A 26,373-nucleotide genomic window follows, 5' to 3' on the forward strand; every position below is an offset into this window, starting at 1 on the left:
TGGCTCATTAAATATCCCTTTATTCCTCATTTTAAAATGGCTAGTAATAATAATAATAAAAAAAAAGGCATGACTTTGCAGAGGCCACAGGAGACATATTGCCATAGAGAAAGAGTCAGGTAGTGCCTGAAGTTTCACTGGACCTGCATGGCTTGGGTTGCCCTGAAAGGGGGCTTACGTGTGATGGGGGAGCACTGGACTCCTCCGCTGCATTTTCCGGCATATGATGAGAAAATATTGCTTTATGGGGAGCTGCCCCTCTGGCCTTCCTCTTTCCCAAATGGAAATAAAAACAACTGCACGACAGTGAGAAAACAGTAACGGAAACCATCAAAAAAAAAAAAAAAAAAAAAATCTCAGGGAAACAATTAAAAAAAAAAAAGAGAACAGCTAAAACCATGAACGTGGAAAGGCTGGCGAGCGCGAGCGTTTCTGTCCAGGCCCCCAGCCTCTGCGCAAGCCTGGCACCCCACGGCCCTGCCTGGCGTGCGAGCTCCTCCTTTGCTTGGAAGCAGTAGTGCAGGGAGGGACGCAGCCCCTCGCCCCTTCCTCCTCCCCAGGCTGGAGCCGCCTCTGGAGAGGAGCCCAAGCACCAGAGGCTTAAAAAGGAAAGAAAACCAGGGAGGATAGTCCTTGGCTAAGAGCACCTCGGCCTTCGGCAGCACTCTGCCCAGGGAGCTCGAGCCCCTCGCGCCACCTCCGCACTGGCCTGCCCTCCCAGCCCACATCCCTCCATTCGTCCACTCCTCAGACAGGCAATGAGGGCACGCAACACCCCTGCTGAGCTGCAGCTTCTCAGCCGACAAGCGCAGGAGCCTGCCCCAGCCCCACGTCCCTTCTTCAACCCAGGGCCCAGGAGAAGGGCCAAGGGGCAGTTTCATCCTCTCCCTGGGTAAGATATATAATTTCTTCTTTTTTTTTTAATATTTATATTTATATATATAGATATTTATATATACACACACCTGGTAACTCAGAAAGAGAAAAAAAATAGAATCCGTAACAATAATAATAAAAAAAAGTATTCTGGTTTAAAAACAATCCATTCCTACCACGCTAGGCGAGCGATTGATTGCACAAGGCCCACGAGTGGCTGGCCCAGCTGAGATGGTGCCAAGACACAAGGCTGCAGGACTGGTCTCCACCTCGCCGGGGTGGGGGGGCAGCTGCCACAAGTCCCCAGCGCCCGCAGCAGCGCCTGCTCCAGCAGCAGTCTCTCAGTGGGGCGAAGGAAGAGCATCCCCGCTCGGGTGTGTGCCACAGCCCCCAAGTCCCAGGGAAGGGCGTAAAAAGAAAAAGCTCTGGGCCTGTCTCCCCTTGCCCACCTCCCCCTTCCCCCCCCCTAGGGTCGATCGGAGTCTAAAAAGCGTCCATGCATGTGGGAGCTGGGGGCACCCAGCTGCAAAACGCCCCCTCCGGCACCTGCCAGGGCCTTCAGGCATCAGCCAGGGAGGAGGTGAGTGGGGAGAGCAGCTCAGCCCCTCATACGGAGATCTCGTACGTGGTCCCCCCCACGCCGGAGACCTTCTTGACTCCTCCGCGGGTCGGGCTGCTCAGGGGCACCGGCCCCGGGCTGGGGGTGGCTGGGCCCAAGCTCTTGGGCTGCCCATTGGATTTGCTGTAGGCTGTTCTCATCTGCACCTCGTCCCTAGGAAAGGAAGGACACAAGGGCGTGAGGAAGCAAGCAAGTGTGCGCAGAGGGCACCATCAGCTGCATGCTTGGGGCAGGGAGAGGGGTGAAGAGGCTGGCACACTGGTGAGGAGGAAGAGGCCAGGTGCCCGTGTGGATCAGCCTGACCAGCAGTCAGCGCCTGCTAGGGTAGCTGGGCCCGGAGACGTGGCAGGGCAGTCGCCCAAGGAGGGCTGTCCTGCGCGGAGTCAAGGAAAGCTCTGCAGCCCAAGGCGGGTGCTGCTGGTACTTACTTTGGTGCCAGTAAYGGCTGCAAGGCCACCTCCTCTGTCTCGGGGACGCTGGCCTGAGACGCTGGTTTTTGGCTGCTGTAAGACACAGATTTGCCCAGGTGGGGGGCAGCAGGCTGATCGGGGGAGCCCATCGAGCGCACCCGCAGCGCGTGGGGGGGCTCAGGCTTGCCAAAGCGGGGAGGGGCCGGGCGAGTGAGCGGGTTCTTGCCCAGGGGCGAGCGCTTCGAATCGTCCGAGGAAGAGCTGGTGCGGGGGGCGTTGCTGGAGCCCGGTGTCGACTGGATACCCAAGTCCGCCAGCCCTGGGTCGTCCTCTCTGCCCGGCGACCCCGGGGCAGGCGGCTGCTGGAGCAGCTTCTCCCGCTCCTGGATGGAGGCCACGATGTGGCGGGAGAGATTGTCATAGCGCACGGGYGAAGGCTCGCGGGGTGGCGCGTGCTTGGGGGAGACGGCGCTGGCAAAGCGGCCGTGCAGGTCGGTCTCTCGCTGCTGGGCGATGCGGGCCGAGAGGAAGGGCGAGGTGTAACCGACAGGCGGGTCGGGCTCCGGGCCGGCCTGCACCGACTCAAAGTCGGGGCTGTCAGAGGGCGTGAGCAGGCTGTCGTACGACAGGCTCCCGTTGCGCGTCTGGTTCACCAGGCTCTTGTAGGAGGTGGAGGTGGTGCCCTCCGAGCGGATGGACTGGAGGTGGCCCATTTCGAAGCCCGTGCCCTGGGCCGATTTGAGGCTGGAGGAGCGGGAGCCGCTGGACAGCGGGTCGAAGTGAAAGCTCTTGCCGAAGGTGGGYGAGCGGAAGCTCTCAGGCTCCAGGCTCGGCTCCGAGCGGTAGCTGGGCTTGCGGCTGCTCTCGCAGATGGAGTTGGGCTCCTTTAGGCTGTTCACTCGGCTCAGCTGAGGGCAGAGAGGCAGCACCATCACTCACAGAAGTACAGGCACCCTGCTAAGCTCTCGGTACACGCACAAACACCCCAACTCTCCCTTCCCAGAGACTCCCCCCTCTCCAGAAAGCCACAAGCAGGCACACTGCAACATCCCCTTGAGGGCCGGCTGCCCCCAACACAGGGCAGAGCCCAGCCCGCCCCTCCACATCGGTCCAGCTCGTGGCCCCTGCCTTGCCGAGGTGGCCTCAGGCACAGCATTACCTTGGCGCTGGTGGAATGAGGCAAGGCAGCCGAGCTGCTACTGCTACTGTAGCCAGGGCGGTACTTGTACATGGTGGGAGTCGGAGGGCTGTCCTTGCCTAGCAAGCTGCTGTCTGCAGGCAGGGAGGGAAGAGAGAAAGATGCTCACACGCACGGCTCCCTGCGCCACAGCTGCTCCTCGACACTGTGCCAAGCGCAAAACATTACACGGTGCCCTCCCCTCTCTTCCCCAAGAACCGGCTCCGAGCCTGGGGGTGCACACACACCACAGGGGCAGAGGTGGAGAAAAAGGGATGGGCTCAAGGAGAGGTGCACCAGGGACAGATGAAACKGGGCAGGATGGCATCAGTGGGAGGAAACGTGTCCCCACAGCAGCATGTTTCAGGCAAGCACTTCTCTTTCCCAGTATGGCCTGATTTATCCTCCCCACCCCACAGAGGTTCTGGCCCAGGCTGAGGGACACCCATGAGTCRGAGGGGAGGGGGAGCCGGGGGCCTTGCACTGCACTGAGGTGTCAGAGAAAGAGCTGGGCAGCAGCCTGCCTTGGCAGCCCATGGACGGGCTGCCTAGTCCGTCTCGCTGATGCACATGTTGCAGGCGTTTTCCAGGGAACCAGGGCCAGGCAGTGCCGGCAGCAGGAAGGGCTGGGGACAGGGGACACAGAGCTGCAGGCCTCRTGGACCTACTGCAGGAAGCAGCTGCTTCCAAGCTCTGCCTTTCAGATCGCACTTCTACATCCCACGCAGGCATCTCTGAGCACTGTTTAGCTGATGCTTAGGGAAGCGGGGGAAGCAAGTCTGATGGGTTCAAAGAAAGTGTTCTTCACCACCAAGCCAGGCCTCCCCTTCCTTCGCCTCCTTCGCTTGGGCCGTGCCCCTGAGCTTGTCTACAGCACGATGGCCCGCAAGCCTGCCCATTGCAGGTTACTGCAGCTCACAGTCACTCCAGACAAGCACTGTGCTGCCAAGAAGCAAACGAGGAGCACAAGCAGTTTGTTTGGCCTCCTACTCCTCTCCAATGGAGCAGAGCCTGCTGTAAACATCCCAGTCTTCTCCAAGTGCAGGGCTCCATACACCAGCCCAGAGACGCAGGCACTGCCTGCCACAYGATGTGGCCGCGCTGATGTGCTTCTGGTCTGCTCAGCAGCCTGTCTGCCAACCGCCCTGGCTCCTGTCTGCCTAGAACAGCCCTGGGCTCCCTCCCAGCGGCTGCCTGGGACCCTGCATGCCTTCCTTACCCTCATTGGTGGCCAGGGTTAAGTGTGTCCTCAGGCCTGTGTAGCGGCTGAGGTCTGGCTTAGGTGGGGGCGGTGGTTCAGCATCAGCAGACTGGCTCTCCGTCACCTCGAGGCTTCCTTTGGACTGCAGAGACAAAGCGCAGAGGGAGGATCAGAGGGGAAAGGCGCAAGCTACCGCAGCCTCRGCCCTCCCCTTGGCGGGCAGCAGCGTTACATGGATTCTCACTGCCTCAGGGGTCATCCAACATACTGAGTGCTTAAAGGCGGCGTGTGTCGCAAGTGCTGAGGACGGAGAACCTCCAAACAATGCTGTGAGGTGGGGGGGACAGGACAGGGAAGGGTGATGGAGGGCGCAGAGCTTCATGCGGTCACTGCCGCATGGGGTGGACACAGCTTCCATCCCACGGGGACACACAGAGCAGGACTACAGGAAGGAGGGCAGGGAGCACAACGAGGCTCACTCGGTTCTTTACTCACGGATGCAGGCTCGCACCCCTAGGCTCCACGGGGGGCCTGGCACAGGGAGCACTAATCTCCACCTTCCTCACCTTTGTCCTCTTCAGCTCTGTCTGGATACCATTGTCCACGATCTTGACAGCAATCTGACCATCTAACACCTCCGGACGCAAGAAGGGAGGTCTCACCAGCACTGTCTGCTCGGCCTTTGGGCGCCCAAGATACCTAGTGAAAGCCAGGGAGAGGGTAGGGAGGAATATCAAGGCCTGGAGCCTGGCATAGGGCTGTCTGCCTGGAAGTTACAAGGCCAGGGTGGCCCCACTCTGCTGTGCCAGGCTTACCTGGGGGCCGGGGAGCTGCAGAGGACTCGACTGACATTCTTGCAGCAACCATTGGTGAAGGGGTTGACACCACCTCGGAACTTTCCCGTCACCTATAGGATGGGAAATTTCACACATTTAGGGAGGTGGAGGAAACCTCAGGAAATTTCCAGGCCAAGTTCCCACCCAAAGCAAGGCCAGTCAGATCAGGTTGCTCAGGTTTGTCCAGCTGAGTAACGAGTATCTCCAAAGATGAAGACTCCCCCCACTTTTTGAGCCCTTATTCCAGTGTTTGGCTACCCTTGTAGGGGAAAAGATTTTTCCAATGTCTAATAGCAAATTTCCTTGTTTACAGATTGTGCCCATTGCTTCTTGCCGTTTCCAAGAAGAGCCTGGCTCCATCTTCTCTACAACCACCCGTCCCATAGAGGACGGCAGCAGTAAGATCCCCCTTTGTGTTCTCTTCTCCAGGTTGCACAAACTTGGCTCTCAGCCTCTCCCCAGCAGTGCTTCAGCCCCCAACCATCTCAGAGGACTTCGCTGGACTCAATCCACTCTTTCCATGTCTATCTTGTACTGGGAAGCCCCAAACCAGACACAGTATCCAGGTGTGGTCCTACAAGCGATGAAGATGGGCTGCAGCAGGAGAAAGGCCTGTACCAAACATGGCTAAGCAGCCCCATGTCACTCCAGTACACGTACCTGCTCGTTGGTAGTACGGCCCCTTGCCACGAGCACCACGTGGAAACCTGTAAGGCCAGCGACGGGAATGAAGAACAAGCCGGCCACGCACATCACAGCCATACTGCCAGCAGGCAGCTAAGGAAGGGCCACAGTTCTGCTCCGCAGCACACCATCCCCAGTCCCACTGATCTCCTCCCCCTTTAGACCCCCTCCCGAAGCCTCRCTGAGCAGGGAGTTCAAGAGGATACGTGACTGCCATGCGGACTCCAGAGAGCTCCTCCACCTGGTAGAGGACATACAGCAGGCCAAAGCCAAACACACCCATGATGTGTGTGGTGAGTGACAGCAGGAAGAGGAAGAAGTAACGGTAGTTGCGTCGCCCGATGCAGTTGTTCACCCAGGGGCAGTGATGATCAAACTCCTGTTGGTGGGGAGAGGACACAGTGAGGGGCTTGGCTGCGGGTGCTTCTTCCCTGCCCTATGTAAGTCGTGACTAGTGGTTCAACTTTATGCAGCAGCCTGCGTAGGCCTGACACAGCGCAGGGACCCACTGTCAGCTCGGGGGCGAGCAGAGACCCAGCTCACCGCGGTTCCTCACCTCCACACAGTTGTCGCAGACGCTGCAGTGGGAGCAGCGTGGCGGCCGGTAGAAACGGCAGGTCGCACACCATTTCATGCGCACCTGGATGCCCTTGATCTCCACAGTCTTGTAAAGTGGAGCTCGGAAGTCATCCTCCTTGTCCTCGTCTTCCTCAGCTGCCAGGGGGAAGGCCAGCAACAYGTCAGCATGTGGGGAAAAATGACACCAAACCCCAGCCAGCCCCCTGCCCTCCTGGAGATCCCCAGCAATGCTCTCCTCTACACCACTGTCCCAGGTACATGCCAGACCCGTGGACCAGCCAGAGACCACTGAACACAGGGAGGGAGGATTCTCCCAGGCCCTGCCCCACACCCACAACACCCACCTGAGTCCTAGGTACCCAGCACCGGACATCAAGGTTTTATGCTGCTTTTACGACCTGATCCAAAAAGCTGGACATTGATCCCCAACCAACCTCTCCTGTACCATATGCCACAGCCTAACCACACTGGGGCAGGGCAAGATGGGTTTTCCCCAAGCCCTTTGGGATCAGGCCACTCCAGGGTCCGTGCTCTTCACACAAAGGGAGGGAGGGAGGGAGGGAGGGAGAGTGGAAAGAGTCAGCTCTACCCTTAGTCACCTCGCAAGCTGAGCAAGACTCACCTCGTGGGAATATGCCCGGGTCCATGAAGGTGGCCATACTGAAGTTGGCCAGCACGAAGAGGAAGACGACAGCATTGTAGATAGGAATGACAGGGGAGACGTACAGGCTGAGCCCCGGACACCTGCCAATACAAATGCATACCTGGTGAGATACCCAAACCTTGCTCTACTTGCAGCTCTAGCCCAGCAGCAATCCCCAGCAGCCCTTGTGTTGCCTCCCAGCTTGCCCCGCTCTCGCAGGGCTGGAGTTCAGACAGCACCCTCCAAGCGAGCGAGGGCTGAGGGGTGTTAGCCACCCCCCTCCGAGCCCTGCGCCCCGTCCGCTCTCCCAGCGCAGCGGCACAGAGATGAAAGGCAGGGTGCAGACATGCCCGACCTGCCAGGCGAGCTGTCCCGGCCATGATCCAGACTGGAAGTCCACATTCCATGCTCTTGGGAGGTGGGTCATATTTCCCACCCTGGCACCCAAGGCAGGCAGTCCCACAGCTGAAAAACCACAGGGCAGAGGTGAAAAACTCCCAACGTGCGGCTGTTTGCCCTTCCCGCTCTTCTCCAGCGGAGACACTCCACACTCCAACTAGCCTCTCTCCACTGATAAGACTAGGAAACTCCTACAGCTCTCAGAGCAGCCAGGCTCCTACCTAAGTCAGGAGATGTAGCTCATTCCCATCAACTCGTCCTTCTGCTCTCACTCAGTGCCCTCCATACCAAAACTGGAGTGGCAAGAGCTCCCTCAGACAAGTGTGAAGGGACAGCTGCCAACCTTGACCAGCGACCACCACCTCCCCCTCAGAGCTGCTCCTACAGGCGGCAGCAAGCACAGGGGTGCTCTGGGTGCCACTCACCAGGTCTCCAACTCATGCYTCTGCCGCGGCAGGAGGAAGGCCACACACTTGCACAGAGCATGCTAGGTCCCTTCTGGCTTCTCCAGACCCTGGCTGTCTTCACCTGTGTGGCGGCCCCACGATCCTCTCGCCACCCTGCTCCTGGCCCTGTCAAGCTGGCTGTATGCCACGCCAGGAGGGGAAGGTGTGATGGGGAAGCCTGCCAGCTTTGGAGGGGCAGGACTGTTTGGCCTGGAGTGCTCCGCAGGCCCCAGGTCCCTCCATTCACCCCTGTATCACCTCTTTTTCACCCCTCACGTCATCATTTTTCTTTTCTCCCTCTCACCACCCCTTTCACCAGGGAGTTCCTTGGCTAGAGGAGCCATCTGCAAGAACACAAGAAGAACGCTCCCCATTCCACCCACAGCCCCAGCACAGGAAGGGGCACTGGCAGGGCCCGGCCCCACACAGCGCAATCAGAAAAAAAAAAAAAAAAAAAAAAAGCAGGAGCCAGCTCCTGTGGGGAGCTGCGATGCTCAGCAGCGAGAACCAGCCGAGTCGGTTTGACTGGCAGTGCCACGCAGCCAGCGAGATCGGCAGCCTCAGCGCACCGTTGTGACAGCGCCGGGAACCAAGAGGAGGGCTCAGGGAGCAACGCTGTAAGCTGGGATTTAAAGCAAAGCAATAGCAAGGGAAGGCCCCAAGCGGGCTGGCAAAATTACTCCCGTCTGGGGACGGGATCCCTCACAGGGATGAGGGGATTTTCTCAGTGTGAAAYTGGTGGCAGCTCTGGTACCTGCGGTGCCACTCGTGCTCCTCCCATCCGSAGGGGCCTGGAGACACTTCCTGTGGCACGCCAGGACCCCTGACACCAGGTCAGCCTGCCCTGGCTGGCACCCTGCTCTGCCCTGGGCCCGGCAGGGCAGCCAAGGAGCCAGGAGCAGGCAGCCTGGCAAGAGGAATCCGTTCTTGTGCCTTGCCCTGGTGGGCCGGAGACAGTGGGCTTCCCCTTCAAAGGCGCCAGCGTAATACCCTAATCTGCTTTCCTGCTGGGAGTTTAATCCCACAGATCTAGGACAGCATCTGTCCCTCTCTTCTCTCCACCGCCAGAGCCACTCGTGATAAACATGGATGAACTTAGATAGCAAGAGCAGAGAGGGGGCAGAGCGCAGGGCTCGGTGAAGAGGGCGACATATGGTACCAGCGCTGTAATCCCCAGTGGCCCCCAAGCAGGTAGCAGCGAAGGGGCATGCGACAGCCCCCTCCTCTCCTCCACCATGCCTGCTACGACTCAGCAAGGAAGAGAAAGGCCGACTTTGGCCTCTTCCCCTGAGGGATATGTCGGCCGCGCCACATCACCTGGTAAGGGCTCCCCAGAGCAGCCAGCATCCCAGTCACAACAGCCCTGGGAGCACTGGAGGGGCTGGGCAAACCTTGCTCCCGGGCACTGCTCCCAGTTTGGTCCTGCACACGGCCAGATGCTGGGCTCCTCCTCGCCGGGAAAGAGGTTGCTACCCTCCTGCTTTGGGGAAGTGCACAACAGGCCAGAGAAAGGTGCCAGGCAGAAGCTACCCTGGAAGCAAGCAGCAGGCATGAGATAACGCGTGGGTCCTGGCGAGGGGAGCTGAGGGAGGAGCTGGGTGCACCTGCCTYGGCAATCGCCTTGCAGCAGAGGAGGGGGAAGCAAGTCCTTCCTCACACCCAAGCAGGCAGAAAGTGAGGCAGCTGCAGGCCTTGCCCTCCGAAATGCCCCCTGCTCTTCCATGCTTGCCCTCTTGGGCAAAGGAAAGCCATTCACTTCTGAGCATGGCCTCAAGGGAAGCACGAGGATGCACTCTCGATTTTCCGAGGCACCTGGCTAGCAGGAAGGTGCCAGGAGCCAGGCAAGAGCAGCCCTGCACGAGGCAGGAACTAGGTACTTGCCCTGTGCTGAGAGGTTTGCGACCAAACCCGCTGGGGGCTGCCGCTGACTTGCGGCATCAGCCCCTGTCAGCCTGCAGGAAGGCTCCCATGCAGTCCCTGTGCATCGTGTTCGGGCCCCAAAGGCCGACTGTGCTGCACCTCCCAAACCTAGCGGCACTGCCTCCAGGCTGGGAGACTGTGCTGAAGCACCTGGTCCTCACTCTGTGGCAAAGGTGCCTGCAACACACAACCTGGCAAAGAGAAGACCCACGGAAGAGCGTCTTTCCCCCTGCCATTGCTGTTCCAACAGCTGTTGTCACCACCACTTCCTCTTCCCTGCCGAAACGGAGTCTTGCTCCCTCCAACCCTCAGCAACACCTGCAGGCCCTCACCCTGCGCACAGACGAGCTGCTGCACCCACAAGCCATCTCCTCAGAGATCTCATCCATCCCATCATTCCCCTGTGCTGCTTGGGAGCCTCCTGAGCACATCGCCAGGATCAGAGCCTTCCTGGCACCCTGAGCGATGTCTCCCCACCTTAATGCATCTGGGGCAGCATCTCCCTGGCATTTCCCCAAGAGCTCTCCAGGGCAAGGAGCGGCTTCTTTACAACCCGCATGGCACCAGACATGCCGGCTCTGCCTCTTGAGATGGTTGGCTCTACCATCTCTTTTGGAAACAGGCCAGAAAGGTTCTCTGCAAAGTGGGTAGTGCCAGGCATGGCTGGGATAGACTGACGAGAAGACCTCTCCACCGCACAAAGTAGCAGCGGAAAGCTTTAACATCCTCTGCAAGCTCCAGAGCGATGCAGCACAGACATGACAATGCAAGACCGAGGGCTCAGTAAGAAGGGTAGGAACATGCTAGCCACATTGAGCCCAGCATGACTGGCATCACTGGGAGTTGCCACAGGATGGGTTTATGTAACTGGAAGCCATGCCAGGAGTAAAGAGAGGGCTGGGTGCAGGGAGCTTTGTTTGCTTTTTTGGAGCAAGTCCCCCAGGTAGGCTTCACACCTACTCCAGCCTCCTCTTCCCTCTCCCAGGGCCAGTCTCTGGCAGAGGAGAGACCTGGGCTGTGCCAGGGCTACCCCCAGCCAACAGCAGAGTGCTGGCAAGCAGAGTTAAAGTGATCTGCCTAGATGCAAAAAAAAAAAAAAAAAAAGGAAGGAAGTCTACCAGATAGTGGAGTGGCACCTCCTCGAGAAGGAGCAGGGAGGAATGTGCCCCTTTACCTTGGGATTAAGCAGAGAAAGTTGAGCCCTGTAGCTTCAGGCACACGTGGCAGCTGCGGGCACCCCGGGCCCTCCGCTGGCAGAGGGAAGCAGTGGCTCTGCTGCAGTGAGCCAGGGACCCGGCAGGGCTCCCACAGCCCCAGGTACTCTCTCAGCATCAAAAGGAGGGCAGCAAGGAGAAACTAACTGCTCATGCCCTGTGGCCCCCCTCACTGCTTGGAGGCCCAGGCGCTAATGCCGAGCAGCTTCCCAAGGGCCCACAGCAGAAGCCATACAGCTTCAGAGAGGGGGCAGATTCATTAGCTCCCTGMTGGCAGAACTTCTCTTAGTCTCTGGAAGACCAGATACTGTATTTGCTTCGCTCTCTGGCCTCAGTGTGCAGCAGCCTCTTTTGACAGGGCAGGGTGTGCGTGTGTGTGTCTTTACTGCCCTAGGATCCCGACCCACATCACTGGACAGAGCACCTCGACTGGACAGGAGTCTCCAAGGCTTTGCTCTCTGCTGAGCTGCGTAGGTAACAGGGGCAGAGGGTAAGACTGCTGGAGGAAGAGGGGCCTGGGGAAAAGCCCTTCCAAAAATGCAGAGCAAGGAGCTTCTCTCTCTAGGAAAGTACAATACAGCCCAATTCTTCACTTGAAAGGGATGGAGAGGAGCCAGGGAGACCCAGTCAAGCTTGCATCACTGCACTCCAGTCACCTCACTACACAAGGAAAATGCCAAAAGCAAGACCGAGCCAAACAGGCAGCCCAGATCCTCTGCAGACAGACCCCAGCAAGGCAGGAGAGCAGGACAGAGGTGCCTCAACAAAGGCCAGGGCAGAGGAAAAGCTCCGGGGCAGATAAAAAGGGAAGGACTTGGTCTTCCATGGGAGAACACCACCTTCCCACCATCTCCCTCGCTGTCTGGACATTGAGCCTTTCCCACCAGGAAGAAACACAGCTTCCAGCCTGGGGAGAACAACAGCTACCTGGCTCCCAGGCTTGAGGAAAAGACTAATGCTTCACCTTAGAGYGCACAAGCAGACTAGGACACCTCAGAGGCGGTCACATCTTTTAAAGAGAGACCAGTGACAGCAACTGGTCAAACGGAAAAGACCAGCCTGAGGACATCGAGGCAACGCAATCTCCTTGTTTGGGTCAGCCCTGCTCAGAGGGGCTGTATGTTGGCAAAGGGCTCACTCTTCGCTGTTGCCTCTGAACGGAGCCTCGAGTCTCTGCTTCAAATGGACATGAGCCTCAAGGCAGGACCATGATTATGCAGAGAGCAAACCTGCCAGACAGACTCTGCAGTTTGATGGGAGACTGAACTTCAGCCACTGGAAATGGGACTTGACTGGAGAAGCTGGTGCAGCACCTCGGGGCTGGTTTACACTCCTATCCTTATCAAGTCTCGCTAGATGCTTGCAACTGGACAGGCAAGCTGCCAGAGGCTGTTCTGCCCACAGTGAACTTTATACCCTGAACAACAGGCTGGGGATGCAAAGCCTGTCCAGGCGTGGATTTTGGGAACCAGGCCAGGCAATACCCCATCCCACAAGCACAACACCCTCCCCAGAGACCACAAGGACTCACAGCTTGTGACACTAGCTCTGATCGAGTGCTTCCAGGTCCCAAGCACTGAGCCAGAGGTCCAGTCCTCTGCTCACCTGCCATTCCCTGAGTGTGGTAGACAGCAGACGCCAGGCTACTGCCCTTGCTCCTACCCCAACGCAGGCATCTGTCCTCCCGAGATCCCTCCACCATGAACTAGGTGCCAGCTCTGAGCTCCACACGAGGCACCAAACGCTTGCCTGGGAAGCGGGAATCCTCATGCCTTACAGACCTCACACACTACTTGAACCAAATGGCCCACTGGCATTTGCACCCACAGCTCTAAACGCCAGGGAGTCTCCTCCCCGACAACCAACTCCCAGGACCAAAGCCACCCTACAGGAAGCAGACAGCCCCACACAGACATGCGGTTTGAATCACACACAACAAAAGTCGCTGCTGATCCCTGAGGGGAAACCTCACTGTAAGACACAGCAACGCACACCTGCCTTTCACTCTCCCAGATGGACGTAGCATGGAGCTGCACGGCTTGCCTCAACACCGAGGACTAGCTAGGGAGCATGGCTGCCACCTCCTTCTCCTCCACAAGCTAGGTGAGGAGGAGGGCGGCTGTTTGCCACCATGGCCATGCAAGTCCTGGAGCACCCATAAAGTGCGCTCTCCAAATTTGGATGCAAAACACACCCATTTCTGAAAGACCTGTCAAGACTTGTCCCAAGCAGCAGGTAAGAGAAATCACAGACACTCAGCAGTCCCAGCCTGCCAGGCAAACTGAGTCACACTTTGAGCTGAGACAGAGGGGTTTTGCCACTAATCTACCAGAAGGCCATTACTCTCCAGTCTGGGTCACTGAATATGCATCCCCTTAACGACAGGCCAGAGACTGTGCAGGCTCAGAGCTACCTCCGGTCCCTCTTGCCCATGTTCAGTGTCAGTTCACTCCCCCTGTCCCCCTCCTGGAAGAAAGGTGGCCCCAAAGACACCTTCCCCACCCTGCCTGCACTGCTGGACTCTGACCCGCCACGGTGAGTGACTAGGAGCAGGCGCCGTGCCAGGGACATGCTCACCTTCCTGACCCTCAGCAGAAGGGGTGGACTCATGGCCTTTCCCACTCTCTCGACAGCCCTGCTGCAAACAACCCTGCTCACTGTGACAGTGCCACAAGTTCAGGTCCAACTGGGACTAAGTACTCCGTGGTGTGCCAGAGCCACTACCAATGCTGAGGACTGGCAAATCCCACCCTGGTGTCCCTCTACTCCTGCCCTTCTTTCTTCTCTCTCTTCCATCAATTCTGGAAGAGGCGGAAGCTCTTTTACTGAGTAGAGCCCTGCTAGCTGGGAGGACAGCTAGGAGTCCAGAGGAGTTCACACACCATCTACCACCTTCCTGAATAAAGTGTTGCACCAGGAGCTCACAAAATCTTGGAGTACACTGAAAGATGTTTCACTTTGCTGTCAGATGGCAAGATCTATGCATCAAAAAGGGAGAACTCCCATTTCATACCTAGTTATTTATACCACTCAGCACCCAAAAGAGGAGAGCAGGAAGGTAACAGCAAGAGACAGCAGTAGCTGCTTGTATACAGACCCAAAAGCCATCACAGCCTGTTAGGGAAGTGGGAAGCCACACTGAACAGCTGCCATGCAGCACTGGGGACAGTAAGAGTCTTGAGACAGACACAGAGGAGAGGCCAATTCACATGGAAAGAGATGCAGGAACAGACAAACGGACCCCAAAGGGGATTTCCAGGCTTAAAACGGCATGTGTTCAAGCCACTAACAAATTAGAGACTCACTCTTCCTTCCAGGAACATTCCCCTTTCCTGCCTTCTCACTCACTTCGCTCAGTAAAACCAACCTAAGCTCATTTCAACTGCCACACGTTTCACAGCACCTCCTAGTTAAGTTAATCAACTAAATGGCGTTCTTGGCCCAGGGGTATAAATCCTAGGCCAGTCTAGATGGACCAAAAGGAAGACACCCAGCTGATACACTAGAAATAATACCTCAGAAAGAGACACAGAGTCTTTCAAGAGCAGACCTGAGTATAACAAACCCAAGCTAACCTCAGCCTGATGACAAAGAAGCCATGAGAGGTATCACAGAGTCCTTTGCTTTGTCCCAGTGTAACAACATGCATTTAATTTTCAAAAGTACATGCTTCAGGCCCAACACCAACAATACAACTCTCAGTAAACCCGCCAGACACTGCAAGTGCTTTTAGAGGGGGCTGGGCTCGCTTTCACATGAGCCTACAGACTATGGTGAACACAGAGGGGCATCAAGCTCACAGCCCCTTTGCTGCATTGTCACCTCTAGAAAACATGAGATGGGGGATGAGGGGCACAACAATTCATGGGAGATCAGTTCTCCAGGTCTCAAGCAAGAGGCAAAACTCATCTTTAGCTTTGTACGTTCCTTCTATTCCCATTCCAGTAGCTACATGAAAAAAAGGCCCCAAGAGAATTTTAAAGCCAGGTAGTAATGCAAATTCCCTTCTCTCTTCACCAACTCAGGCAAAAAGGCACTCTGTTTTGCTGCTCTGCTTGAGATTGAATTTAATGTTCTAAAGTAGGTTAAATAACATCCACTGACCTACAATTAAAGCAGCTCTGCCCAGGTGTTCCCATTCTGAACAAACCTGCTCAACAGCACACAGGTTTGATCACATCAGTGCTTTGCACCGCATGGCTCGCTGATAAGCRGCTCCTATCGGCTTCTGGCTGACGTGATAGCTCACAACTGGATACCGCTGGCTCGAGAACAGCAACAGCAGCAAAGACTGGTTTTGTGGGGGTAGGGCTGCCCCTGCTATTCCCAACACAACTGAAAGCAGAGGCGCGCTGGCTACCCCAAGCACAGAACATCACGCACAGCAGCTCTGCAGGGACATCACCCACCTCCCGTCCTTTTCCTTCAGCTGTCCTGACCTGGTAGCACAGAGTTGGTTACTTTTTAGAACTGTTCAACAGCCCAAAGCGACAAAACCTCCAGTCCTGCAAGTCCTCCGAGCTGACAGCAATGCCTGCCTGATAACTGCTCTGCATTTTGGCACCAGGACTTGCGCAGGCTCCTGAATGACACCACCAGCTGCCTCCTGTCACTGGAAGGAGGAAATCAAAGCAGCTCTGGCCTTTAGTCATCAAATTACCTTTTTATTGCCTGGTTGCTGCCACACATTAAAGCTGCAGCGACCTCCCAGCCACGACAGCTTCATCCGACCGAGCAGGCAGCATACATCACGCCCTGCCCTTCTCTCTCCGCTTGTGAACGGAGCAGCTGCTGTGTTGCAGCCTCCTCCCTCGGCTCGCTCTGCACCAGCTAATCCTCACAGCTCTGGCAGCAGCTTCAAGCACTAAAAGCCCTCGCCAGGTGAAGCTGCTCCATGAGAGCAAGCGCTTTAAGAAGCCGAAGGAGGACGCTCAGCAGCCTACCCTGTACCCAGTGGGAGAACGCAAGGAAACGTGCATGCCTCCTTGGAGGGGACCCCTCGGAGAACAGCTCACAGTCGCTCGCAGGAAGAGAAAGTGAAGTAGTCACTTAAGCAGGGAGGAAAAAGGGAGCTGGTCTCATCTTCTGCCTCCCTGGAGAGGCTCTGAAAGGATACAGCGTGCTCGCCACAGCCTTGGACCACCTGCCTTCYGTAGACTCGGGAACTCTGACCACCCTCTTCAATTAGGCTGGTGCACTGCAGGCACTTCCTTGCTCCATAGGGCCGGGGTGGGAGAAAGCCTAACTTCTGGATGGGATAAGAAAAGACAGCTCAAGGCTCAAGAAGAAAAGCACAGGCGAGGCCAGATGGCTGGCCACAGGGAAACGTTGAGCTGGGYGCCCCACTTCAGCAGTGCCAGCAACCATTGCTCTCCTCTGCCTGCTCTGAGACGGTGGCTGTGACGCAGGCACGTGCCAGTGGACAGCATGTCTCAGCGCTGGCACAACGATCCCAGCGCTTCTCGAACCCTTTGCGCATTCTCACCAGTGCCTCCAAAGGCATTAATACCAACACAAACCTCCTTTCTCTTACTGCTGTCTCCCACCCCATAACAAACATCCCCCCTTAAATCTAACCCCCGGGAGCCCATTGCTATTTGGCAGGATTCGGGAGCTAGGCCCAGTTGCTGCGCTCTCGCATTCCTGCCCGGGGTGACATTCGGCAGGGCTGTGCCACTCCCCAGGAGCAGCGCACAGCGTCCTGCCGCTCAAGTGCGAGGGCCCCACCGCAACCACAGGAGCGCAGAGCGCGCTCAGCGCCCACTACAGCGCTCGTCCAGGACGCGATCAGCTTGTGCAAGCCGCCTCTTCTCCCAGCACCTCGAGTCCCCTTTTCCCCCCATTTGCCACCAGGCCAGAAGTGGCTCAGCTCTCTCCTGGTATTTGCCACATCGGAAGGGAAAAGAAGTTGAAGTGACGACAGCCCTATCCTCTTCTAGTCCAGGGAGATCTCTACAGCATGGCCTGGCCCTTTCCAGTAACCAATACCATTTTACACTCTGGCTTTCCCCTACTGACCAGCTGCTTTGAAGTGAACTCAAGAGTCTGCCTGGGGCCCTGGTGACTCACAGACAGGTCAGTTCCTTCAGGCCCTCTCCCATTTCATATGGACAAGGCTGAGATCAACAGCAGTGAAAGATCCATGCAGGGGGCAGAGTGCTTATCCTAGACCTTTCCTTTGTGGTCACAAATCAGTACAGAAACTCTAAAAATAACATGCAGCCTGCCCCCACCCACCAAGCACTTGGGTTAGCCCCGAAGGAGAAAATTCCATGTATTGTCTGTCTCATACTAATAGGTCACAAACTAACTCCTAGCCTGATTTGTGACAGAACTGTCAATAAGACTAAGACAAACATGTTATGCAAATATTCAAAGGCAGCAGAAAACAGGCTGCCAGGAACTGGAGTTGAGTGATGGCAAGGTGCCTTGCTGGGATTCACCATGTCCCATTTCCTCTGGCTAACCTTACGGGAAAACTAAACGAAACAGGCCAAGCTTAGTTGAGCTTGAATTGCTACTATGGACTGCAGGGCTATTCTGATGCTTTAAACGCCACGTCCACCCTTCAGTGTCCAAAACACAACACCCCTTCCCCTGTTATGGCAGTCCCAAGACAAAGCTAGGGTTCCTCTGTCAAATAACCACCACGTGGTCTCTGCCTTGACCACATGGACTGTCTCCTCAAGTCACCACAGCAAGGGGGTTAGGTTCCCACTCCTCAATTCACCCTCCCCATTCTTTGGCTGAGTAGCTACGACTCACGTGAAGGCAAAGAAGAGCGTGGTGGCTCCCACTAGGAAGACGGCAGCTGCTGAGACCGGGACGTATTTGCTGGGTTTGAATCTCTTTCCAGATGCTGCTGGCATGTTGGAGCTCTGGTGGGGGATCCGCCCTGCAGCATAGCCCAGGCCCAGCTGGAGTCAGAACAAACACGAAAAGGGGAGGGGAGAGGGAAGGGGGTAAACCGCTGCCCAGTCTCCTAAATTACTCTTCGAGTGAGTTCTGAATGGAGCAGACAGTTCGCCAAAGTCCACCACGGTCTCTAGAGTGAGAAACCCAAGAGTGTAGCCAGAAGAATCCACGTTATTCTCTGCCCTGCAAGTGTTTGAGTGCGCAGGGAAGGAGATTTAAAAAYGTTAAAAACTCAGAACAGAGAACTGGATTTGGATTTAAAATAACCGTTGGGATAAGAACACTGAGGGCTCTTAAAAGCTTCCCTCTGTTAAGCAACGGCCTACAAGAAGCAGGCCCTCATGAMGCTTATGGTGGCAACCAGACTTCAAAGAGAAGGCAAGTGTTTCTAGGCTAGGACAACAAGAAGGTGACAAGAGAAATTTGCAGCACTGAGATGAGAAGCTGGGTGCACCTTCCCACCCAGCAAGCACCTTGGGAACGAGCAAGTTACTGGTAAGACTTCTTGCAAAAAGCCACTCCAGAGGTCTCAAGGAATCCACTTCTCCTTTTTAATCTGCCCTTTGATATCCAGCAGCCCCCACTGGTTGCTGCACAGGAGGAAGGGGCTGTCTTGTAAGCAATCTGTCCAGCTTCCTTGCAAAGCTCTGCTGCCGCCTCCTCCTCCTCCCCCTCGCTGAAGGCAGTCGCAGAAACACTCTCCCTGATTTCACCAGGATCTAGGACTGGCTGGCTGGCGGTGGCTGTTTAATTTTATTTATTTCTCTCTTGACTGTCAAAGCCGAGTAACAGCTGGTGCAAGGTTGAGCTGTAAATCCTTTCTTTGCAAGGGGGGCTGGAGGGGAAGGTCCAGTGGATTGTATGTTTTCGTGCTCTTCCTACTTGCTCCTTTCTCCTGACGCTCCAGGCCTTTCTGTGGATTGAGTTATTACTTGGTTGTTGTGAATCAACATGAATTTCATCAAATCTTGTCTGTGGCAACCATTTCTAAGAACCACAAGGTAGGTTAAGTGAGGGATCCAGAGGAGAGTTTTCAGGGAGCACTTTTACAACCCCAGAAGACAATCAATGTTGAAAACTGGGCCTGTCTCATCCATAGCCTGAGGGGTGTGGAGGGAGATCTCAGTCTGTTCCAAGGTGCTCCATTTTTTCCTCCCGTCCCCAGAATAAAATTGTTCCTCATTCATCCATTGGTTTTAAAAACATCTACATAAAATCATTAAAACCTGGCATCTGGAACGCCACACCTCACCTAGAAGGAAAAAAAAAGCCAAATTAACAAGGCAAGAGAAGAGAAACAGCCATGTTACTTACTAGAATAACACAGAATGCCCCAGGACACTGAGCGTGCCTTTATTTAAAGAGGGGAGATACAGCCTGGCCGATTTCAAATCATGTTAGCAAGTGGGAAAATGCCAATTTCCAAGCCCAGCTCTGACACAGATTGATGCCGCAGCCCCAGGCCTATCACCTATCAGCGTACCTTTTCACATCTGCAAAGCCGAGGTAAGGACCACCTTGTGGAGGCTATTATTAGCTATGGGATCCTCCGCTGCAGTGTTTCCCATCCCCAAGTCGCTTTCTACTCACGCACTGGGAAAGGTGCTGAGCACTCTTAGCAAGCTCTAACTCCTGCTCAATGCAGAGAGAATCAAGTCAAATAACCTGTCCAAGACTACAGACCAAAAAATCTATACCAAGCCTGGAGTAAGATCAGGGACCCAAGACTTGTCCAATGCTCTTGTACCTTTCTACGGTTGTAACTCAAGTCCTGATGCCACAAAACGCCCACTCCCCTGAGGTGAAGGGACTAATTAGAGACTTAGAGACTTCATGTGAGGGTAGAGGCTGAAGAAGGAAAAGACAGACAGGACTCTCCCTCTCCTCCCCCTCAAGGGTATGTGACAAGTAAGGCCCACGGAAAACACCAGCCTCTTGACTGGAGAAGGTATGTGTAGGTACCTCTGGACAAAGGAGAGCTCAGGTGGCACTAGAACAGCCCTGTTTTATAGCACCTCTGAGAACATGTTACCCTTGATTGATCACGAGGGTGTGGGAGGGCAGCTTAGATTACTTGTACTTAGAAAATGGGGGAAAACAAACCTTTCTGAAAACGCAGGCAGGAGGCAACAACGTGCCCCAGACTCCAAGCACCCATGAACCCACTGCAGCTCAAGAACAAGCTGGACATAGATTATATTTCATTGATTATTGCTGTTACAGCAACTTTACCTTGGCTCCAACTTCATTCGTTATACATTCTCCGCCTTGCTGCCTCCTGGTCTTACCATGGAGCCTCTATCACATTATAGATCCAAACACAGAGCCACAACAACTTGTTCATTTTTTTCATTCCAGTTTTGTCTTCTTTTGCTCCTGAAAGCTTTTTCTTAAGGGTGGATGGGGAAATTTTATTGCTGACTAAAACATTCATGAAGGCTGAGAACTGCAGCACAAAATTAAAGACGCATTTAATGACTAAAATATATTACAATTAAATCAGTTCAGTCACAAAACAAGGCGTCAGTCACTCAGGCTGACTAATCACAAAACCTCTCCCACTGCAGAGGAGCTCTGCCTTTGCAGAAACTAAGCTGCACTTTTAAAACTAAGTTTTTATCCTCATGACCGAAAAGAAACCCAACATAACATAACAGTGCTGTATTGATATTCCTGAATCTGCAGGCATAAAGCTCCAGTTTCACCAGTTACAGCCCTTGACTGTGACAAGTTTAAGAGTAAGCAAAAACAGAYATTTTCCATGCCAGGAGCACAGCTCCCTGGAAAGCAGTTGCCCCACAGCTTCTCTCTAGTGCCTCCCAAATAAAATTCTGGACTGCGAGAACCCACAACAAACAACGGGACTTTAACGTTCAGGGAAAAGCTCAAAGTCTCCCAAAGACAACCACTCCTGTGCGATCACAAAGTAATTTTAATCTGAAACAACTGCTGCTCTATTATAGATGGAGAGTAATTCTAGCAATAGGTTACTCTGAAGTTTAAAGATGACATCACTGCTAACTACTTTAGCAGAAGCAAGCTGCTAACACGCTCATCTACTGTAACAGGGCATCCTAGTCCTTTGAAAAGCTCCTCCATGAAAACAAAGCCACACCTCAAATTCAAACATACTAGCAAACTTGAGAAGTTTTTCCTTTAATATTCCCCCACTGCAGATGTTTCCCTTTTCCAAAGCTTTCCTTGGACTGTGTAATTAGTATTCTCCTCGATCAAGGCAGATGCTTCTCAAAAACACTTCCCCTGCAAGCCAGGCTGCCTTCACCAGACCCTATCTCAAAGTGACTCCGGTCCTGCTCAGTTCTGCCTGCACTGTTCCCAGGCCCTCACTTAACGACAGGTGCATTAACTGAAGTTAGCTRCTCTATCTCTGCATACTGGGTGATCTGTCACGCTCTGGCATTTGCAAAGGTGCCTTTGCAAGCTCACCTCAGTACAGAAAACAACAGCCAGCCAATGCAGAAGAAGGGCGTGAACTTCCCATCAATAAATAAATAAATAAATATTGAAGATAATTGCTCATGGGATGGTCTTCCTGAAGGAGTATTAAATGCGAGTGGAAACCCCTCTCCCCAAACTGCTCCCCAAAAAGCTGATCAGCAGCAATACTTCAATGAGTGGTGACACCAATATAATCTGACTCCTAGCTGTCTTTACCCAAGAATAAACCCAAAACTCAAATGAACAAAAGGTCCCTTTGCTCATCATGCCCAGCTCCCAAAGCCATTACATGACTCCAAGACTCCCTCTCTCAGCTCTCTGGTGTGCTGATCGCCTCTGGAGCCCACCAGTGCCATATACCAATCCGCTACAGAAACCACCCTCACGCAAAGGCCTGATCAGACTGACACTTGCAGACATACTGCACACGGCCCTTCAAGCCCATGAGCTGAAAATGGGAAGCCAAATACAGTTGGTTGCGTGTCCTGACCATGAGGCAACAGGGCTCATCCTCTGACAGCTGGGATTATTCAGATCACTGAAGCTCTTTGCAGCTACACCATCAGAGGTGGAGCAAGGCACCACATGCTAGAGTCCTTGCCATGCAATTGTCAAGGTATCTTTTCCCTTCTTTTTAGACAGGAAGAAGACAGTATAAACTATCTGGCTCCCTTAAACCCCACTATCCTTGTCATTTAACCTGGCGTCAAGAAGGAACATGAGCTACATGAAAAATTCACCCCCAGCTCCAAACAAACTCTGACTTGGGCCATGGATTCTCCCAAATACGTGATTTCTCGCACAGCCTCCCCTCTTTGCAGTGCTGCAGCCTGCCTACCTCTGGTCCCTCCTCCATTCCTTCTCTCCAGATCCCCTGTCTCTCTTACTTTGCTCCTACCTATGAAGGCTCATTTACAGACTTCCCTGCTCTAAGAATTCCCTATCTCAACTCACTTACCTGAGGAGTACAAACACTCTGCTCCCGTCTGATTCTCTTCCTTCTGTCACTTCCAGCCTAACTACTCCTTTCCACACTTCTCTGGACCTGCCCTCAACTCAGCCCAACTCCTTTCTCCTCCCAACCAAGCTTTCCTAGCTTTGTGTGTCACTGCTCACTTCCTTTTCCTTCTCCTTTGGCATTTCTGGCTGCTCTTCCTATCTTGACACCCTTTTTTCAGGGTATTTTCCTTGCTCCTCTCTGTTCAGCACCTTCAGAGCATGAGTCCAGGCTTCTCTCAATCCCATGGATTCAGCCAGCACAGACAGAAAGTTCCCAAACCAAGCACTCCCTTGTTTCTGCTCTCTGGTCCCATAACACGCCTTAGCACCTGACAGTGTCTCATCTGCTCTCTGATCTTTTTCCAATACTTCAGTTTTCCAGAGGCCACACTTTTTTTCCAGGCTTATCATCACATCGTCTRCTCTAATCCCCCCTCCTTCCACATCCTCTTTTCCAGTCTTATGGGCTCTCCTCTACCAACATGAGAGGGCTGCATCATGTCCATTGCTGGGCACTATCATTTTCACATTTCCTCCCTCAGGACATTTCAAGTGCAATTGGTATCACCTTCTATTTCTCTTTCAGTCTGAATATTCTTTTCTTCAGCTAAGGCCCTGTATAGTCTCTAATTTCCTCTTTTTCCAATATCTGCTTCTTGAAGCTCTGCATTCCTCCTTTCCTTCCTCCTGCACTCTCCACCCTGCTTTACTCAGTCTGCTGTCAGCTCCATGTCTCCTCATCTCAGTTTTCTCTAGTAAACCCTCCACATACAGCCTGTAGAGCTGCTTTGTACTTCAACCTTTCTGAAGCATCAGACAGGACAAGAAACATGCCTCACCATACTCTTCCTATCTTCATCAAGTTAGGGAAAACATCTGTAAGCAAGGGAATGTTGTGAGATGTTTTTTTCAATTACTGTCAAAGTCCTCCTACCCGGAAGAAAGGAACACGCACATCAACATTACAAGCTTCCCTTAAACGCACTGCCTTTCATTACTGCCTGAGGAAAGGAATGTAATGTCACAGGAAAGAGAGTTCAATCTTAGTTACTAGTTCCCAAATATGTATCACTTCACCAGCCGTAACTATCATCTGCAGTTACCTACCTACTCCAAACCAGTCCAACTGAGTTTCCACAGCACAGGTCAAACAGACAAACAATTCTTTCCATGTGATGCAATTCCCAGACAGGGCAGATCCAGGATCGCATGAAGACAAGATGTGCTTTACCTGTTCCCATTGTGTTTTGATTAACTACACCTAGGAGTCACACAGAGAAGGCAACTCCAGTGCTAGTTCCTCTCTATCGTCTTGAGCCTGGGTACCCTCAATCTCCCACAGCTAGAACCAAGTGAGGCAGCCAGCCCAAGATTGCAGTCTTCCCCCTTTTTGGCACAGAACCCTCAATTGATACTTACGCCAAAGCGAGTTGCACAATCAGCTCTCCTCTACTGTTGAGATTTAAGAACTGTCAGAATTAGGAAAGAGAGAGCAAGAGCATTCTTAAACCACCATCCACTAGGAACCAGCAACACAGGTGAACCAGACCATATGTCTCACTGCAGACCACCAACAGGAATACACCACTTATCTCTGTGACCTTCCCTGTCTTCCAGCAAGGAAAGGCACTGATGAGATCTGAAATACATTCCAGCCAGGGCCCCTCTGTCACAGAAGGTAATTTCAATCACAGAACCTGGATAGTGAGAAGTCAAAAGAAAGTATCTTTTCAATGTGAACAACAGAACTGTATTTCTATTACTGAGATGCATACCACGAATTAAAATAAAAAGCAAAACCATTCTTGCACTGATAAGAGTTTAATGTCAGAGAACTGTATGCTACATGGAAAGGTAAACATTAAAATTCCTATAGCAACATGGAGATGCATGGCCTCCCTATATACGATTTTCTTATTGTCTGTATCATGGTAATACTGGACTACACAATTCAGGCCCTCTTGCACTCACCACTGTACACGAATACGAGCCCCTGCATTAAAGAGACTACTGGGCAAAATTTTCCTGCATTTAATACATACAGAGAATGCACAGCCATACTGATGTTCTCACTGTRGGAGAACTAGGAATCCTGTCCAGAACCAGACTTCCATGGCCTTACTCATGTTTTCACGCAAATAGCCTAAATTTTGCATTATTGCACTTCCGTGCATTTAGATGTACCATTTTCTTCTAGAGAGTAAAAAGACAGAAGAAGGAAAARAAAGGTTTTATTCCAGAAAACAGCTAACAAGTCTTGTATGCACTCAGTACTTAYCGCCTGCCTTGGCTTATACCACTCCCATTCTTTTTCCTCTGTGCATCTTACAGTGATTTACACAGGATTAGCCCCATTTTACAGACAAAGCAGGGAAGTCTCCTTCAATGCATCCATGTCTCATTCAATGCATCACTGTAAGGACTAAAATCCAGATCTCTTGCTATTGTGTTATCAGAAACAACAGCCAGTGACTGAAACAATGGGCACAGCAACAGAGGTGTGAACTTCCCAAAATAGGCCTTGTCTAAAATAGGAGTAAAGGTCTCCCCTTAGACGCAGCCAGCTTCACTTAACTACCACCATCTAGCCTCTAGTCAAGGCTACCTTGTACCTCAGAAACCAACTGGAATTAAAGTCTCCTGCTAAAGAACAATTGCTGTCTCCACTGGAGGCAGAGAAGGTGATAATTAGATTAAGCCCACTAAGTTGATCCAAGATCAACTCTCCTCCTTTTGATCTAGACAAGGTTCTACTCATATTTTATACCTTAGAAAACTCTAGAAGCATGAAGGGCAGAAAATGTGTTTTCCTAAACGTCCCATTTTGGATACACGGTGGAGCAAAAACTAGAACTCCTAGAAGAAAGTATTTCCTACAGAGTCATCAGTAAGGCAACATTATAAAAGCAAAAGAAGTCCCTCTATCCTCCATCAGCAAGATGGGTGGGAGGGCGGAGCTCTGGGGTTTTTATCGCTTCTAAGGAAGATGTAACCAAACGTACAGAGGCAGTAACTTGTGATTTACACATCTCACGCTCAAAATTTGGAACTTCTGAATAAAAATCAGGTTGAACACCTGCCAATGCAACCTATTAAACCACCCAAAACCACAAAACATAAGGTAGAAATGTGTTTTGAGGAGTAACTCAGATTTAGATAAGGCAGTAACATTCAGAGCAGGACACAGAGAGAGCCTGAAGTTTTAACTTCTGGTCACTGCCAGACCGTGAGAATCAAAACATGTATATTCAGACACCAGGCTTTCAAAAAATAAAGTTGAAGAGATTTTATCAAAGGTTACCAGCACTAGGGCTACCAGCAGTGAGGACAGCCTCAGTTACATCTCAGCGACTGGAGAGCAAACATGTCCTGGTACAGAAGACTTCCACACGGACACAACTGTTCCGCCCACTACGTCAGGAAGGAGTCATTCACAGAATAACACTGCCTACTTCAAGGGCTGTAATTACAATGGATACTGAGGCAGAGAAAGTGAAAAGCAAAAGTGACCGACGCCAAAGCAAAATGAAAACGAGTGATAATCTCTGTCTGTYGTGAGGTGAGCTCCTGACACAGGCAACCAGGGAAACAAATCCAGTTTAGGTGTACGCACGTCCCCCCAGTCACAATCCTCAAGGCAGCTCTCCGCTCAGGGCCCTTAGTACTCACTGTACTACTATTCTCACAGCACAGGCACCGCACTGGCCCTGGGCCACGCAGAAACCCCCCGACCCCGGAGCGGCCCGGTCCCTCCAGAGCACACCTCGCTCGCAAGGGGAGGCAGGGTGGAAGGGATTTCAGGCCAGAGCACACCTCGCTCGCAAGGGGAGGCAGGGCGGAAGGGATTTCAGGCAAGGCGCGCGTGCCGAGGGGACTGGCATTCACCGGGCCCAGCAGGAAGAAGACATCTTAGCCAGGAGCAGAAGGAAGCACAGTTCCTGGCGAGGAGGTGCTGCATAACCGCCCAGGCCGTTCAGCAGGGCAGGGCTCCTGGAG

At 53.4% G+C, this 26,373-nt stretch overlaps 1 protein-coding gene across 1 annotated transcript; it reads right to left on the minus strand.

The window, feature by feature from the left end:
• ZDHHC5 (zDHHC palmitoyltransferase 5) lies at nt 1-25,770 on the minus strand. The gene is made up of 12 exons (XM_085298388.1): nt 25,679-25,770; nt 17,770-19,171; nt 7,005-7,126; nt 6,360-6,517; nt 6,010-6,182; nt 5,780-5,882; nt 5,099-5,190; nt 4,850-4,982; nt 4,302-4,425; nt 3,065-3,177; nt 1,924-2,813; nt 1-1,648 (listed from the first exon to the last, which is right to left on the minus strand). The coding sequence occupies exons 2-12, from the start codon at nt 17,871-17,873 to the stop codon at nt 1,483-1,485; spliced, it is 2,178 nt and encodes a 725-aa protein (XP_085154514.1). The 5' UTR covers nt 17,874-19,171; nt 25,679-25,770; the 3' UTR covers nt 1-1,482.
• Nucleotides 25,771-26,373: the final 603 nt, after the last annotated feature.

This window comes from Rhea americana, unplaced genomic scaffold (assembly GCF_003343005.1).
Source record: "Rhea americana isolate MKP2758 unplaced genomic scaffold, rheAme1 scaffold_139, whole genome shotgun sequence".
NCBI lineage: Eukaryota > Metazoa > Chordata > Aves > Rheiformes > Rheidae > Rhea > Rhea americana.